The sequence below is a fragment of a genome, unplaced genomic scaffold, assembly GCF_019419815.1.
Source record: "Pyrus x bretschneideri cultivar Hongxiangsu unplaced genomic scaffold, Pyrus_bretschneideri_v1 Contig39, whole genome shotgun sequence".
NCBI classification, from domain to species: domain Eukaryota; kingdom Viridiplantae; phylum Streptophyta; class Magnoliopsida; order Rosales; family Rosaceae; genus Pyrus; species Pyrus x bretschneideri.
Window position 1 is genome coordinate 2,690,903 of NW_025999712.1, and position 17,084 is coordinate 2,707,986.

Genomic DNA, 17,084 nt, shown 5'->3' on the forward strand with positions numbered 1-17,084 from the left:
GAAAAACAAAAAAATGTTTTTTTTTTTTTTTTCGGTTGAACAAAAACACGAAAATGCCTTTAAGCCCAAAGTGCCCCCTACCCTGTCGCTGCCTACAAAGTTCCTTCCTCGCCCTTGTTTCCCTCTCTCTCTCTCTCTCAGACGTTTGAGGACTCAAAAACTCCCTCTCTCTCTCACTCTTTGCTTCCTCAGTAAATTTAATCCAATGGATTTTTTTTGTACCCTTGCAGTAATACAAGAAGACTTTTGTAGTATTTCTGATTGTTGGATGATACTGGAATAATTATTAGGATTTTGAAGAATTTCTGGTTCGTATGATATATGTGCTAAAAGACCCAAAATTTTGAAGTAGAGCGGCCATGGAAGGTGCTTGAAAAGAAAATCATCTGATCAGTCAATGGAGTTGTCATCGTCTCCAAAAGAGAACAACAAAAGCTCAAAACAAGCTTGCGTCGAAATCAACTTGGAAGAGTCCCTTGCTGCGCACTCGAATTTGGGATTACCATCCTAAGTTCGAAGAGCATATATACAAAAGGGTCATTTTCTGACTCGAGACCATGACTTTCCCAACAAGAGTATTAGTGGGGGTCCGAGAAGGTTTATTTCTGCTTGGTTTAATGAGCTTCCAACTTGGTTGGAATATACTATAGTAAAAGATGCTTTGTATTGTCTATGTTGTTATCTGTTTAAGCTAAATACGGGAGAGCAAGCCTGCGGTGATTGCTTTGTTAGTAAAGGGTTTTCTAATTGAAAGAAGGAAAGGTTGCAGGGTCATGTTGGAGGACGGAATAGCGCCCTCAACCAAGCTTGGAGAACCTATGATGCTTTATTAAAGCAACACCAAGCACTAAAGGAATGTAACACTCTTTTGGATGTTTTGTATGAGGTTTCTTTTGCATCAAGGGCATCAAGGCCTTATATATTGCAAAGATGATGAATATTAAGGTTCAAACAACGAAGGAGTTTTTCTTGGACTCTGGAACTTCCAATGTGATCATCACGAGGAGTTAAAAGCCATCACATTGAGAAATCCTTCCTTAGGTCTAAAGTTGACTTCACCTGATACTCAGGACGTCATAACTGTTTTTTCAATGGAAATCATCAATGCAATCGTTAAAGATATTGGTGGTTCACACTTTTCCGTTCCTATCGATGAGCTTCATGACATGTCTTCAATTAAGCAATTGGCTATTGTAATATGTTTTGTGGATAAAGGTCATGTGATCGAGCCTTTTTTATGCGTTGTACAAGCCACTGATAATACTGCTGACTCACTTAAGGTGGCTATTGATGATTTCTTTTCTATCCATGGATTAAGCATGTCAAGGCTAGGGAGCAAGGTTATGGTGCAACAAGTAATATGCTTGGTGAGTTATTAAGACACTTATAATGATTGAGAATGAGCGTGCATTTTACATTCGTTACTTTGCTCACGCAGCGAGAGACCCGAAATGCCCACGTCCTCACGAAGATGTTGTTAGCGTTCTCCAACGAGGATGTACTCATCTCGCTTGAGGACGAGCGAGTGCTCCAAATAACTGTTCATCATCCAAATCACCCACAAGAAAGGCTGCTTGCTGTTGGCCAGACCCCATGCCATTTTAGCTAGTTTTTACTGTCCATGAATGCTGTACTTCCTAAGCTTACATAGATGACAGAGTTGTGTGCTTGTTCATGAAGCCATGACATACAACTCTGGTCCTCTTTCACCAAGCTTGTAGACGGGGATGAAACAGTTTTGTACTCTTTCTGAAGTCGTGCCAGCGATGATTGTTCAAGGCCATCCCGGTGTTCTAAATGAAATGACGGCCGAAGATGACCTTGAATCATGTGCTTTCACTAGTAGTTGCAGTAAGCAGACTAAGCCTCTGACATCTTAGTGGTTAGAGTCCTAATGCCAGTTCCAGCATTATAGAATCTGTACTCAGAATGGTCAAGCATCAGAGATCTTAAGGTCAGTGCAGACATTTGCAAAAGTTATAAAAACCATAGAGCCATCGAGTCTTATTTCCTGTAAAAAGGTTAAAATCAATCAAATAATTGATCAATTTGTTGCATTTACATCTCATAGTTAATAAGTCAAGATACAATTCGAAAAATTTGATGTGTCTTATTGTTACCTTGAATTGGAAAGTAACCATCTTCTAAGGATTGCTTGGTAAGATCATATTTGCTGCACTGCTAGTAGTCAGTATAATGCTAGGCAATCGTAGATGATTAGCCACCTCTTCTGTACTCATCATAGATGATGCACGAAATCTTGGAGTGGGGATTTGCAGTTAGACATTAAAACCTAATATCGCAGCAATAAAATTGTGGGATGAGATATTTTGCTCATATAAGCCATCAAACATCTCTAAAAAATCGAAATCAGGGTAGTTCGAAAGAAAGTTGAAGTTGGTGTGAGTGACTATGATGTAGAAGCTCTCGGATTGAAGGATAGTGCCCAGTTGAAGTATGAGAGTTATATGCCCTTGGAATGGGCATGGAACCAACACTAACCTACGGCTCGTACGTTGTGTTTCCATTGCCCCTTAAGATTTGTGTAGCGATAAGGGAGTACTTCACATGGTGGACATTATGAAGGCTTATGATACTCTGGATTGGGAATTTCTTTTAGACACTTTCAAATTTCCAATTTCTATGCTTAAATGAATTTGTTATTGTGTGATGGAAACTCTTTAGGCATATAATTGGTGATGGAAACTCTATATTTTTTTTTGCATGACAACTGACACCCCATGACCCTCTTAGTTTGATGTGGGACAATTATTTTATTATCAATTCTGGACTCCCAAATGATGCTTTGCTTAGTTCGATTTGTGATTGATAATATGTGGAGTTGGTCGATTTGTGATTGATAAGGTTGACCTTCGGGTCCTAGGGTAACTTGGTCTAGTTTGGTTTGGCACGGTCAATGTATTCCTAGAGCTAGCTTCGTTTTATGGCTAGCTATTATGGGCAAATTTTCTACACTTGATCAGGGTAAATCCTTCTTGCTCCTTCTGTGGGAGTGGGTTTGAATCCCATGCTCATCTTTTTTTTTAGCGACCCTTTTAATATGCTGATTTGGCGTGTCGTTTTAGTTGCTTGTGACTTGCCTTGGTTAAATACTCCATGACCTCTGTACTTAGATTGGGCAACTTTTCATTGGAAAGGAAATTTGTTAGCTCCTACGGTGAAGAAGTTGTATTTGGCTGCTACTGTTTATGGTCTATGGGATGAAAAGAACAATCGGATCTTCAAGAACTCTAGGAGTTGTCATGATACTGTGTTGAACTCTTTTCTCACCACTGTTAAGTTGAGGCTTTTCTCTCCAGTGGTTATAGTAGTGTATCCGTTCCTTTGCAACCAAGTTCAAATTCTTATTTCCGTAAATGAAAGTAGTGTATAATATCGCATGTCAAAACAAAATATGTATATTATTAGAATGATAAGATAAGGTCAACTAATTCATTCAAGGAATTGTAGGAAGAGCTGCCTTGCTTCATGGAAAACTCAATTTTCACCTTCAAATCTTTTGCTCTTTGCCTTGTTGGTTCCCCTTCTTTGCCTACCATCAGTGTTCTTATCGCTTTCCCTATTGGTCCTCTGTTCATATCATTCTCCCATTCCAGACCTACTCCCCATACTTTGACTCAAATACCTCGAGTTCACTCTCTGGTCCCTAAAATATGGTTGACATATCAACGGGACTCCTTCGGAGATACCCTCTACGGTTAAATTCCAACCACAATGACTCTAAAACCCTCCCACTGCGCTGTGTGTAAGGACATTCTTTTGTGGTGTCCACTTCACTATGTGACCCCTTTCTCCCACAATTTCTTGGAAACCTTCTGGCAATGATACGGAGTCCATTCGAACCACCCACAAGAAAGGCTGCTCACTGTTGGCCAGACCCCACGCCATTTCCTCTAGTTCTTTACTGTCCATAAATGCTATCCTTCCTAAGCTTATATAGATGACAGAGTTGTGTGCTTTTTTATCGAGACATGACATACAACTCTGGTCCTCTTTCAACAAGCTTATAGGCTGGGATGGAACAGTTTTGTGCAGAGGACCAATAGGAAACAATGGAATTTGGTACTCATTCTGAAGATGACCTTGAATCGTGTGCTTTTGCTATTAGTTGCAGTAAGTCATCCAAACCTCTAAAGTTGCTAATGGGTAGATCTTTAAATCTTAGTGGCTGAAGTCCTGGTACCAGTTCCAGCATCATAGAATCTGTACTCAGATGGGTCAAACATCAGAAATCTTAAGGTTAGCTCAGACATTGGCAACAGTTACGAAAACCATAGTCTCATCGAGTTTTATTTCCCATGTAATGGTTAAAATTGTAATCAACTAATTGATCAACTTGATGTATATACATCTCATAGTTAACATGCGAAGGACCGAATTCCAAAAATTTGAGATGTCTGATTGTTACATTGAATTGGAATGTGATCATGTTTTACGAGCGTGGGAATTGCTTGGTGAGTCAGCATGTTTGTTGCACTGCTAGTAGTCAATATGATACTACGCAAACCTAGATGATTAGCCACCTCTTCTGAGAAATACATGTACTCATCATAAATGATGCATGAAATCTTACTATTTTGGTCCTCTTTCTTCATCTTCCAAGCCAATGACTCCTGGAGTGGGGATTTGTCGTTGACGTTAAAGCCTGATATCACAGCTATGAAGTTGTGGGACGAGATGTTTTGCTCGCATAAGCCATTTGACATCTCTAAGAATTCAAAATCAAGGTAGTTTGATGGGTCAGGAAAGTTGAAGTCAGTGTGAGCGACTGTGATGTCGAAGCCCTTGGAGTGAAGGATAACGCCCAGTTGAAGCATCAGAGTTATGTGCCCTTGGAACGGGCATGGAACCAGCACTAATCTGCGGCTCGTAAGTTGTTTTTCCATTGTTCTTAAGATTTGTGTAACCACAAGGGAGTACTTTAGATAAGTTGGATATTAGGATATTAACTACATGTCCTGGAAATTGCATAACGTTTAGTTAGTCCTTATATTAAAATAACATAGAAGACTTCGGGGGTATGATTTGGGAAAATCCTACTGGGAAGGAAATTTCGTAGGTAGACAATTGGCTTAATTTATTGTGTCTTAATTTTGAAGGATTAAGGGTTTGCTTGGTCACTTATTGTGCCTTAAAATGTAACTCAATAAACATATAAGTCAAAGGTAGAATACAGCCAGTTCAATGCAAGAAAGACAAGTGTTAGGGCCACCTTTGACTCACTGCAAAAAAAAATAGAAACTTTCGTCGAGCTGCCACATTTTGATTGGTGGATGGGTGGGATCAAAATGCAGAGTGTGCTTTGTGTGTGCGGGCAGATAGTAGAGCTGCCACGCTATAATTGGTGGGTAAGACAAGTGCGAAGAGAGTGCTTTGTTTAGGAAAACTTTAACAAAAAACTTTTGGTACTGTTTATTTTAACGAAAAATCACATTTTTACATTAAAAAGTTAATCATGATACTATTCACTTTACCCTTTATTTTATCCTTATAGTTAAAACTCAAAGTTTTTAAACTTTTTTCATTAATTTTTTTTTGTTTATTCAGTTACGCAATCTGTTGTGAGGGTTCTGAACTGAGGCAACTCACGTTGTTCTCCTCACGGCCATATGTGATGTTTGGGTACAATTGTTTGGGCTGTGCATATAGCATACCTAACTAAATTAAAGCACAAATCTAGTTGGACCCTTTAAGTATCTTACTGGACCAACCACGTACGCCCTAAAGTTTGGTCGAATGAATCAATGAAAAATAGCAAACAAGCATCTTTGATTTGTACGAGCGATGTTCTTCTCTATCATCTATGATTTGTAGGGGAGAGATTCTCATGTGTCAATTGATTATGTAACTCCGTTATTGAAATGGAGGTTACGCAAGTTTGGGTCATAATAGTCTTTGTAAAACCTTGTCCGGAAAAAACCTAGTGAAAAAACCCCTAAACGAAGGAAAAAAAAAAAAAAAAAACTACGACACCCACATTACAAAATCTTCCTAAAGAGCATTAGGAATCAAAGCATGGCCTAATTATGAACGGAGTGCAGAAAACCAGTTTTCATCAATGAGTTGGTGCAATGTGATAATACGCTTTGGATTACATTAAGGAATGCATTAGCATGCTAAATTTTAAAAAAAAAAATAGAAATTGGTAGAGCGTAGAGAACCAGTACATAGAGAGCATTAGTGGAGACAAGAAGGAGGCCTGCATTTTGGGAGAATAACATAATGGTTTGTGTATTCACATGGCTCTGAATTTTTACATATTACAAGTTGACTTTGTACAACTAATTAAAAAAAGTAATAAAACAATAAATATAAGTGATTTATGAATCTTCTGAACGGTCTAGATTCATAGTATGTGATCAAGATTCATGATACTTTTTACATCCAATAAAGCGAAACGAGACAAAGTAGAGGTTAAGCTTGGAAGTGAAGAAAGAGAATCATTCACGTGAAAGGCCTTTGGTGAAGACATTGGCACTTTGGTGGTGAGATGAGATATATTGAGTAGCAAGAACTCCTTGGCAACCAATTCCTTGATAAATGATTAAAATGATAGTCAATTTCATAGCTCGTTTACTAACCCGTAATCGGAATGAGAATAAGGAATCCAATTCCGATTACGGATTATACATGTGTTTACTAAAATTGGGAGGAATCAAAAGTGCGTGGGGCCCACACAAAAAATGAAATCCTATTCCTGAAATTGGAGGATTTGGATTCCCAACATATACAAGGAATTTGGATTCCGGATTGCCCAAGCAATCGGAATAATAATTTTTTTTCCCTTATGCCCTCACTTACTTTCATTATTTCCAAGATTATCCTTTTAACCCTAGACTTATTTTTCTGAAAATGCTCCTAACAATTTCTTTCCATGTCCTTCTAGCTCATTAAGCATAATTCTATGCTCATTCACATTATGCACAACTTCATACATACGCCGAAGAGAAAAACTACAACTTGAGCGAGAAAATTTAGATATTAAAGTCAATACTTAAATTTATAAATAAAATAAACAAAAGCATTGTAGTATGTCTATGAAATAAAAAAGCAATTTAATTTTTTCTTACTATTATATACTATATCAAATTTTATTAAAAAAAGTATATAAAATATTTGATTTGAGACAAAGACATTTTAGTAATCATATTGGTTTATATTCCGATTCTGCTAAATTAGTAAACAGTTTTATGGAATTGTATTCCGATTCCGGATAGTTTTAGTAAACAACTTCAACAAGAATATGATTCTAATTCCACCTCATTTCAATTCATTCTCAATCGAATTCCTCCTCAATTTAATTCATTTCAATTTGATTACGGATTAGTAAACGCGCTATCAATGTGACAAGTTCGAGCATGGAAGACCGGTTTTGCAATGCAAGGTGAGGTACGAATAGGAAATCCAAGTTCATGAAAAATATAACAAAACCATCGTAGTTCAGCGGTTGTGGTGGCAAGAGCACGGTATTCAACTTCAGAACTAGAATGAGATACAGTAGTTTGCTTCTTAGCTATCCAAGTAAGGAGATTTGTACCCATAAAAATACATGCACCACTAGTAGACCTGGGATCATTACTGCTGCAACCCGCCCAATCAGCGTAAAAAAATCCTCGAAGAGAGTAGTCCTAAGAGGAGTGGAAGAGTACGCCATGCTCGATGGTGCCTTGATAGAACGATAGATACACTTGACTGCTTGGAGATGAATGGTCTTCATATTATGCATGAATTGAAATACTTGATTAACTGCACAGGCAATGTTGGGGACAAAGTTAAATATTTGAGCCCACAAACCATACTGCGATCAGTCTTCCGATCAGAAATGACAGCACCTTCACTCGCCGACAAGTGCGTGGAGGAAGGGTATGGAGTGGAACTTGGCTTGCACAGTTTCATTTTGAATTTCTTTAACACGATAGAAGCATAGCGAGTCTGAGAGAGTAAAAGATGGCTAGTTGTTCTTGTGACCTCCATTCCAAATAAAATTTTTAAGAACCTCTAGCTTACGACTAGCAAAAGTAGCACACAATAGATCGATAGACTTGTGAATGACAACTGAAACATAATAAATATGTAGATGAGTGATTGCTAAACAAAGAACCATCAGATTTGTTGTGGGAAAAGCATTGGCCACACAAGAATGTATTGAGTTAGAACCAAGTTTGAGGGGCTTAGTTCCAACCATCAGGCTTTACGAAGCCGACAAACATGCTGTGATCGTTACGGATCAACAAAGCTAGGTGGTTGTTTCATGTAAACTTCCTCTTCCAAAATCGTATTTTAAGAAGGCATTGCGCACATCGAGTTGTTGCAAAGACCAATTTTTTGAGACAGCTAAAGCACCTTTATGTGACGAAGGCTGAAATTTTGCCCCATGAACTATCTTTTGTCGCAAAATGTTTTTTGTAGTAAATGGTGGCAAATGGGCCAGGAACAAAACGTGTATGAAACAGTACCATAAAAACTAAAAGCAATATCAAATAGTTTTATTGGCACTACAAGGATATTTAATTTGTAGTAGACGACCACATATCGTGATAAGATTATAGTTTTTCATTGTCAAGTTTTTTATTCAAACATTCTACTTCTTCATTTCCCCTTTATTTCTTCCTTTTCTCCCTCCCTCAATTCTCCCTTCCACACATTTCGATCTTCATCTTTAACTACAAAAAGAAAACGAAAGTGTCACCAAAAACACACGTTTTCTAATACTTTGCATAAATTTCCAAGTCGCGTCGCTTCAAACTTCTAAATTAAGGGTTTATGTAGAACAATACCTATATGATGATATCACAGCATGTGCACAAAAATATATCTTACCATATATGATATCACAAGAGACCGAGTTGTCTATGTTTGTTGTCAGGATAAGCGGTTTGGACTAATGCATTAGCGTACAAAAGTTTATTGCATCAGACACATGAAGTCTTAATACAAATTAAATTTATTAGCAAACAAAAACCTGCTGGTTGCAACCAATAAGATCTGCAAGATCGTTCAAGGAATCATAAAGAGAACCACTCTTAACACCCACTTCTATGTTCTCCTTCAGTTCCATGGTCTTCACCCTCATTTCCTTCTCCTCAAAACCTACCATTAGTTTTCTGACAGCCCTCTCTATCTCCCCTCTCTCTATCTCATTCTCCAATTGTATGCCTATTTTCCTTACTTGGCTGAGATACATTGCATGTACCTTCTGATCGACAGAAAACGGCTTGCATATCATTGGAACCCCCTCAGATATACATTCAAGGGTTGAGTTCCGATCACAATGGCTCCAAAAACCTCCAACTGCGTCGTGAGCCAGAATTTCCTTCTGCAGTGCCCATTTCACAATGCAACCACTTTCTCCTATAACTTTTGTGAAACCTTGACTTGAGGCAATAGCTCAATCCAATCTGAACCACAAACTGATCCAGTGTTTTAATCATACATACATACATACATACATACATATTCTATGCAGGTACAAACTAATTTATTGTCATGTGGTGTGGGTACATTCTATGAAAGAAGAAAATCTACGAGTAAGTAATATGAGTGCATAATTGATATACCATGACCTAAATCAGGGCATGCTAGCCGTCATGTCCTTGATTTAGGTCGGGGTATGTCAATAATATAAACATAGAATATTGTCCCCTTATAGACATGGGTACATAATATGAACAAAAAAAATATTGTTCTTAATATATGGATACATATATAATATAAAATATATTTTTCTCACTTATTTTAATTTTTTTCTGGTAGATCCAATAAACAAAAGAGTGAAGAATTTCATTGTATTACCACTTAGTACTACGATGTACTGATATTCCTTTTCACTTATAAGTGAGAGGTCTTAGGTTCGATTTTTATCAAAGACAAACGAAGCTTCTTTTTTATAATTTGAGAAATTGTAATTTGCTACGCATATGTCAAAAGGAAAAAAAAAATTTCGCTGTATTAAAAAAGTAATTTAGTTAAAATGATAGTTAGTACTCAATTAAATTCCTATTTGTAATAAAATAATATAAAATGTTAATATGGAAATAATTCATAGGACATCAATCAAAAGTTTAAAAGACAAAAGGTTTTAATCAAGAAATGTCATCATAAGGGATTGAAACCTAATTGTTCTTTTCTATAATTTGAGAAATTGTGATTTACTACGCATCTGTCCAAAGTGAGTGTGCGGGCGTGTGCCCTATTAATCTGAGGACTCAAAATTAATACCAACTTCAAGTAATTTTTATTTTCATGCTTTTGTTTCTCCTTCTCCCTACCTCAACGCTTGTTCCTCCTCTCAAACAATTCAGTCTTCAACTAGTAATAGAAAAGAAAGGGTCACCAAACGAACGATGTCAACTCTTACATGATTTGACATGCCTCACTGTTCGTTCACAAATCAAGATCACGAAAAGGCCTACTCGACATTAGTCATGACCATTCAACATCCACAACCAAATAGTAAGGCTTTGGTGGGTGTGTGTTTATTTTCACGGCTCCATCTTATCTTTTTGGCTTTTATGAAACCATTTTTGTTTTATTTTTCATGTAACACATTGTTTTTCTGCCCTTTTTTTCCTTTGAGAAACGTTGATTTCATCACTCCATTAAGGAACTTGTAGGGTTAAACAAGTGAAACCCCCAAAATGAAAGAACAGAAAGCCAATGTTTTGTTCAAATGATTTACTATATATGTTTGTCAGTCAGCATAGTCCATGTTTGTATCAACTACATTACAGTGATTGACCAAAATTTTATAGATTAATGCATTAGGATACAAAGTTTTATTCCATTAGATGCAGGAAGCCTTATTACGAAATCTTATATGCATACAAAAACCAGTTGGCTGCAATTAGATTCTTAGAATGACCTAATAAGATCTACAAGATCATTCAAGGAACCATAAAGAGAGCCGCTCTTAAAACTCGCTTCTATTTTCTCCTTCAATTCCAAGGCTCTCACCCTCATTTCCTTCCCCTCAATATCTACCATAAGTTTTCTAACTGCTCTCTCTGTCTCTCCTCTCTCTATCTCATTCTCCAATTGTAAGCCTATTTTCCATACTTGGCTGAGATACCTTGCATGTACCTTCTGATCGTAGGAAAACGGCTTGCATATCATTGGAACTCCCTCAGATATACTTTCCAGGGTTGAGTTCCAACCACAATGGCTCCAAAACCCGCCAACTGCGTCATGAGCCAGAATTTCCTTCTGCGGTGCCCATTGCACAATGCAGCCTCTTTCTCCTATAGCTTTTTTGAAACCTTGAGGCAATAGATCGATCCAATCGGAACCACAAACTGAGCCAGGTCTTATCACCCACAAGAATGGTTGCTCGCTGTTAGCTAATCCCCAAGCCATTTCATCTAGATCTTTCTTAGCGATGGAGGCTAGACTCCCCAGGCTTACATAGATTACTGAGTTATGAGATTGCTTGTCAAGCCACTCAATGCAGCTGGTGTCTTCTTCTAGTAAACTACTAGAGGCTGCTGTTGCAATCTTGTGAAGAGGACCTATAGAGAAGATTGGAACTTGGCATTGCTGCTGGATCTGTTCTAGTGATGATTGTTCAAGGCAGTCCGGGGTGTTCCAAATGATGGCTGAGGATGTCCTCACATTTTGTGCATTCACCATTAGTTTCGAATAATTTTCAAGCGTGTCAAAAGTGGAGATGGGCAGATCCTTGAATCTGAGGGGATGAAGCTCAGGCACCGGTTTCAGTGACAATGAGTCTGTGATCCAGAGTTTGTCATAGTTACAAGTAATAAAAACTAACCTAACACATAAGTAATAAGACATATGGATTAGGTTCTTCCCTCATTGTCACAAAAACATTAGTTGAAAATAAAAGGTTTAGGATAAATATAGAATTCTCTACAATCTCACAATTTTCAAATATAACTTTAATTTTTTATTCTTCTCTATAAAAAGGTATTTATAAGATTACAAATGAGCAATATTAGGAAATAAATCAAAACAATCATTTGTCAACAAGACAAGGAAATCTAGACCAAATCAAATCATATCAAAACCCTAATGAAATCATATAAAATTAAATCAAATCCTAAAATACTTTCTATTTATTTTCCAAACCATCCCCTTCAAACCATGGTTCTAAAAAATACTAGACGTTAATCGGGCGGTAGACTGAGACTTATCGCCTAGGCGGGACTTAGGCAGATTTAGTAAATTTAACATAAATATATAGCTAAATATTGAGATATGTTAATTTTTAAAAAGAATAATATATATATATGTATGTAATTTTGTAACTTAAGATTTTTAGTATATAATATGGTTTGGTGTTTAAAAAAATAATACAACCATAAAAAATAAAAAATAAAAGAAAGAAAAAAAACCCCACGAGCCCTCCACCTCTCCCACATCATTCCAATCGGTGGAACCCATATCAAAAGATTCGTTCTACCTCTCTCACATTACCCAATGTCTCAATCCCATGTCAAAGATTTTATAGTGCCAAAAATATTAAAAAAATCAATTATAATTTTTAATGATAAGGTTAGTGGTGGGCAATGGCAGTAAATGCAGAAAGTGGTGCGCATTACAAGACCATTTTGACACTTGGGAAAACGGAAGGCCCTTTATTTTGGGTTTTTCATTCTGTTTCCTCTTCCTCCTCCTCTCTCACATCTTCTCTCCTATTTGGTTATTTTTCTGTTTCGTCTTCCTTCTCTTTCCTCTGTAAATTTCGTTCTTCTTCGAGTCTAGCTTCGCGAGAGCATGAGTTGCAGATGCAAGTCTGCTTAAACCAGATAGCATGATTTAGAGCAGTGCAGAAGACGATGACAAGAGCTGTGCATAGAGCCGAAAAAGAGAGTTTGAAACGAAAGTTGCAGAACCAGCGGCGGAGGAAAACAAGATTCAATCCGCCTAGACATGCCGCACCGCTTAGAGCGCCTAGCTCCCTCCCGATTTCTGTAAACGATTTGCCCCAAATCACCTCAAGCCTCCACCGTCCAGCGATTAAGCACCGCCTAGAGCGATTTTCAGAACACTGCTTCAAACTGATGATGTGAAATCTTGAGTTTGCCAAGAAGGAATTAAGATTTAATTCAATAGCCCTTCATGGGACCACGCATGAAGTGAGCCAAACGTGTAAGAAATCTTAATTGATACGCTGAAACCAACGCAAATCTTTTCAAAAACTAAACAAATCATAATCTGTCAGAACTAGCATTTTTTTGAACTTCCAGCTAGAACTACCTCAATTTTTCGAAAGCCTAACTAAAACAAACATGTTTTTTTGAAGACGACTAACAAATCATAATCTTCAAAACTAATACCTCTTTTTCAAAGCTTAATTAGAACTAAACGCTAATCTTTTTGAAATTTCAATTAGAACTAACGTGTTTTTTTTCAAAATTTTGATAAATAAATCTCTTGATATGTTGGAACTAACGCTTCTTTTTGAAAGTCACATTGAAACAAATGCTAATTTTTTTAAAAACCCAACTAATACTAACATCTCTTGATATGTTAGAGCTAACGTCTCTTTTTGAAAATCACATTGAAACAAACGCTAATCTTTTTTAAAGCTCAACTAATCCTAACACTTTTTTTTAGAAGCCCCAATCACCAAATCTCATTTTTCCTTTAATTTTTTATTTTCGTTCTTCTTGTTTTTGTTTTTTTCCCTCAAACTACAAAATCAAACTAAACTCATAAGAAAAAATAAAATAAACACAAAAAACAACATGACAGGACACATATCCTACCATGAAGGTTTTTATTTTCCTATTCTCTTTCCTTCAAGGCATCAAAAACCACATACTTTTTCTTCCCTTTTTTCTTTTTCATGGGTGGAAATTTATCTTTTTCAGACAATCGTACATAATCTTCATCTTCAGGTTCATGGTTTGTGGGTGCACAAAGAAAATTAGCTTTGTGCACCTACAGGTGAACGCTCACATCAAAGTTCAACTAAGAATCGAACTTTACTTTGATACTAAGTTGAAAATAAAAGGTTTAGAATAAATTTAGAATTCTCTACAATCACACAATTCTCAAATACAACTTCAATTCTTTATTCTTCTCCGAAATATTTATAAGATTACAAATGAGCAATACTAGGAAATAAATCAAAATAATCTTTTGTCTAAAAGACAAGGAAACCTAAATCAAATCAAATCATGTCAAAATGCTAATTAAACCAAATCACTAATTAAATCAAATCCTAAAATACTTTCTTTTTTATATGGGTAAATTACACTTTCATACCTCAGGTTTGAGGTCTATTTCAATTCTTTACAACATCTTCAAAACATTTCACTTTCATACCTTAAGTACTATTTTATTTCAAAATAAGACCTCCATTACATTTTCCGTCTATTGATCCGTTAAATGCTGACGTGGCTGCCACATATATGCGACGTGGCTGACAAATGTCTGCCACGTGGCAAAAAAATGATTTTTTAGTTTCTTTTTAAAAAATCTGAATTAAAAAAAAAATTGAAACCCATCCCTAAACCTGGCACCCCCTGTCCCCTAAAACCTGCAAGAAGAAGGAGAAGAAGAAGAAGAAGAAGAAGAAGAAGGAGCAGGTGTGGGAACACCACCCCCCTGCGGGACGCACCTGCCTTCTCCCCCCCCCCCCCACCCCAACCCCAATGACCTCTATATTTTTGAGATTTTCACTGCGGGTAAGTTTCGAAAATACATTGAGATTGGGAGTTTGAGTTTGAGATGATTGTTGGATTAATTTTGTGGTAGATCCATCTAATCTCATGTGGGATTTTTGGGGGTGGGTGATGGGGGATTTTTGGGAGGGGTGATGGGGGATGGAAGAAAGGGGTGGCTCAGGTGGGATTTTGGGGTGAGTGATGATGGATGGGAGAAAGGGGGTGGGTGGGGTTTTTTTTTTTTTTTTACCTCCTCCTCCTCCTCTTCTTCTTTTTGGCGGTGGGCATGGGGGGATGAACTGGGTTTGGTCTTCTTCTTCTTCTTCTTCTTCTTCTTCTTCTTCTTCTTCTTCTTCTTCTTCTTCTTCTTCTTCGTCTTGTTGTTGTTGTTGCAGGTTTAGGGATGGGGGTGGTTGCGGGGAGATAGGATGGCTTCTTCTTCTTCTTCTTCTTCTTCGTCTTGTGTTGTTGTTGCAGGTTTAGGGATGGGGGTGGTTGCGGGGAGATAGGATGGGATGGGTTTCAATCAATTTTTTTATTTTTTCCTCCCTTTAGGGATGGGTTTCAAATTTTTTTTTTTTTTTTTTTTGAGAAAATTCAGATTTTTTAAAAATAAAAATCATTTTTTTTGTCACTTGGCAGGCATTTGGTAGCCACGTCAGCACTTAACAGATCAATGAATGGAAAATGTAACGGAGATATTATTTTGAAATAAAATAATACTTAAGATATGAAAGTGAAATGTTTTAAAGATGTTGTAAGGAATTGAAATAGACCCCAAACCTGAAGTTTGAAAGTGTAATTTACCCTTTTTATATTCCAACAATATTTAGGTCTACTACTATTTTTGAGCATGGGAATTAAATTTCTTCCGTCAATTTTGTCATAACATTTCTTAAAAATGGAGGGAAAAGGAAGGTACGAACCTGGAAGTGGGAAAGGAATATAACCCTTTGAATGGAGTCGTAGGAGAGCACTGCGAGCAATGAAATTGGTAGCGCTATTAGGCCGTAAGATAAGGCTTGGGATGCTTAGATTATTGGCCACAGGTTCCGGAAAGTACACGAGTTCGTCATGGATGATGCAGGTGATGTCGTTCCGCGCTTCTTGCTTCATCAATTGAGTCAGGCATTGTTGGAAGCTTTCTTTGCAATTGGCATTAATAGCTAATAGAATGCCTATTGGATTCCCAGACGAAATATGGCCTGCAGTTAAGCCATCTGGTATTGAAAGAAAGGTGAAGTTATGGTGGTTTGAAGGGTTTGGAGAGTTGAAGTGGGTGTGAACAACTGTAATGGAAAAGCCCTTTGAGTGGAGGAAGGCACCCAGCTGAAGCATTGGATTTATGTGACCTTGGTAAGGAGCTGGGACTAACACCAGCGTCCTTTGACTCCTCTGCGTTTTCTTTTCCATTTCCCTCCCTTAATCTTTCCCTCTAGCTCTCTCTCACTTACACATAGCTAGGCACACTCAAACATCTTGCAGCTGGGGCAACCGCTTATTGCTCGACTTTCTTATATAAGTATGCAATAAAGATTACTGCTCTATTTCAGAGAAATTTCGAAAAGTAGCCAACTTCTAGAAATTTCAGACCTTTGGCCGAATTGTTTAGACTTTATTTTAACCACCGGAGGGGTCTCTATCATTCTCGAGTGGGGTGCTAGCGGAAGATCCCTGAGGAAGCCCCGACTAGCTATATATATTTTCAAAACAAATCATGAGACTCTGTATTTAGGTTTCGTGCATTAACCGTATTTTGTTACATCTTAACTATTCTCGTAATCTAACAGCGCAAGACATGGCACAGCAAATTTAATAGCTACTTTCAATTTAACACTGTTAAGTCTAAATAAAATAAAAGTAAAAAAACAAAAACAGTAAAAAACCTATCAAAAGCCACACCCCGACATGAGAGATGATCCTCTCCGGACCCAATCCCACCGGATCCTCCGGATCCTTCTTCTTTAAGGGCCGAGTCGGAGTCGGCGTCGTGCTTTCCCTGAGTCGGCATCGGCCGAAGTCGGCTTCGTGGCCTCCCCGGAGCTAGTTGTCGACAACGTCGTAAAAGTGGTGAGTCGACTCGTCGTTCTAAAGTTTCCCATAAACAAACAAAAGAGTGAAGAAGAAGACTCAAAATTGAAGAAGATTGTTGAAGAAGAAGAATTGAAGGAGGTGAGGAAGCAGAAGAAAAACTGAAGAGAAAAATGAAGAAAAAGGAGGATCCGGTGGGATTGTGTCCGGAGAAGATCCTCTTCCTCCACACCCCCCCCCCCGGCGGGGGGTCGACATGACCCATTACCCAGTCCACCCCACCCCACCGGCGGCAGTCAAAAACCTATTCTTGCAATTAATTTGTTAAAAAGTAGTTTTAGTTTTTTCTATTTGGCACACATGCTTTACACACTTCGATAAGATGTTGCTGACTGAATTTTT

At 37.6% G+C, this 17,084-nt stretch overlaps 1 protein-coding gene and 1 pseudogene across 2 annotated transcripts; both read right to left on the reverse strand.

Annotated features, from left to right (window-relative positions):
• Nucleotides 1-3,425: 3,425 nt before the first annotated feature.
• On the reverse strand, nucleotides 3,426-4,907 carry LOC125468520 (annotated as a pseudogene).
• A 5,838-nt stretch (nucleotides 4,908-10,745) lies between these two features.
• LOC125468488 (UDP-glycosyltransferase 76E2-like) lies at nucleotides 10,746-17,051 on the reverse strand. Of its 2 annotated transcripts, none has more exons than XM_048564295.1 (2): nucleotides 15,578-17,051; nucleotides 10,746-11,783 (listed from the first exon to the last, which is right to left on the reverse strand). In XM_048564295.1, exons 1-2 carry the CDS (start codon nucleotides 16,062-16,064, stop codon nucleotides 10,873-10,875), a joined length of 1,398 nt encoding a protein of 465 aa, XP_048420252.1. In that variant the 5' UTR covers nucleotides 16,065-17,051; the 3' UTR covers nucleotides 10,746-10,872. The 2 variants fall into 2 exon arrangements, with proteins under 2 accessions (XP_048420252.1, XP_048420253.1); XM_048564296.1 differs by having other exon boundaries at nucleotides 10,746-11,744; nucleotides 15,578-16,336.
• Nucleotides 17,052-17,084: the final 33 nt, after the last annotated feature.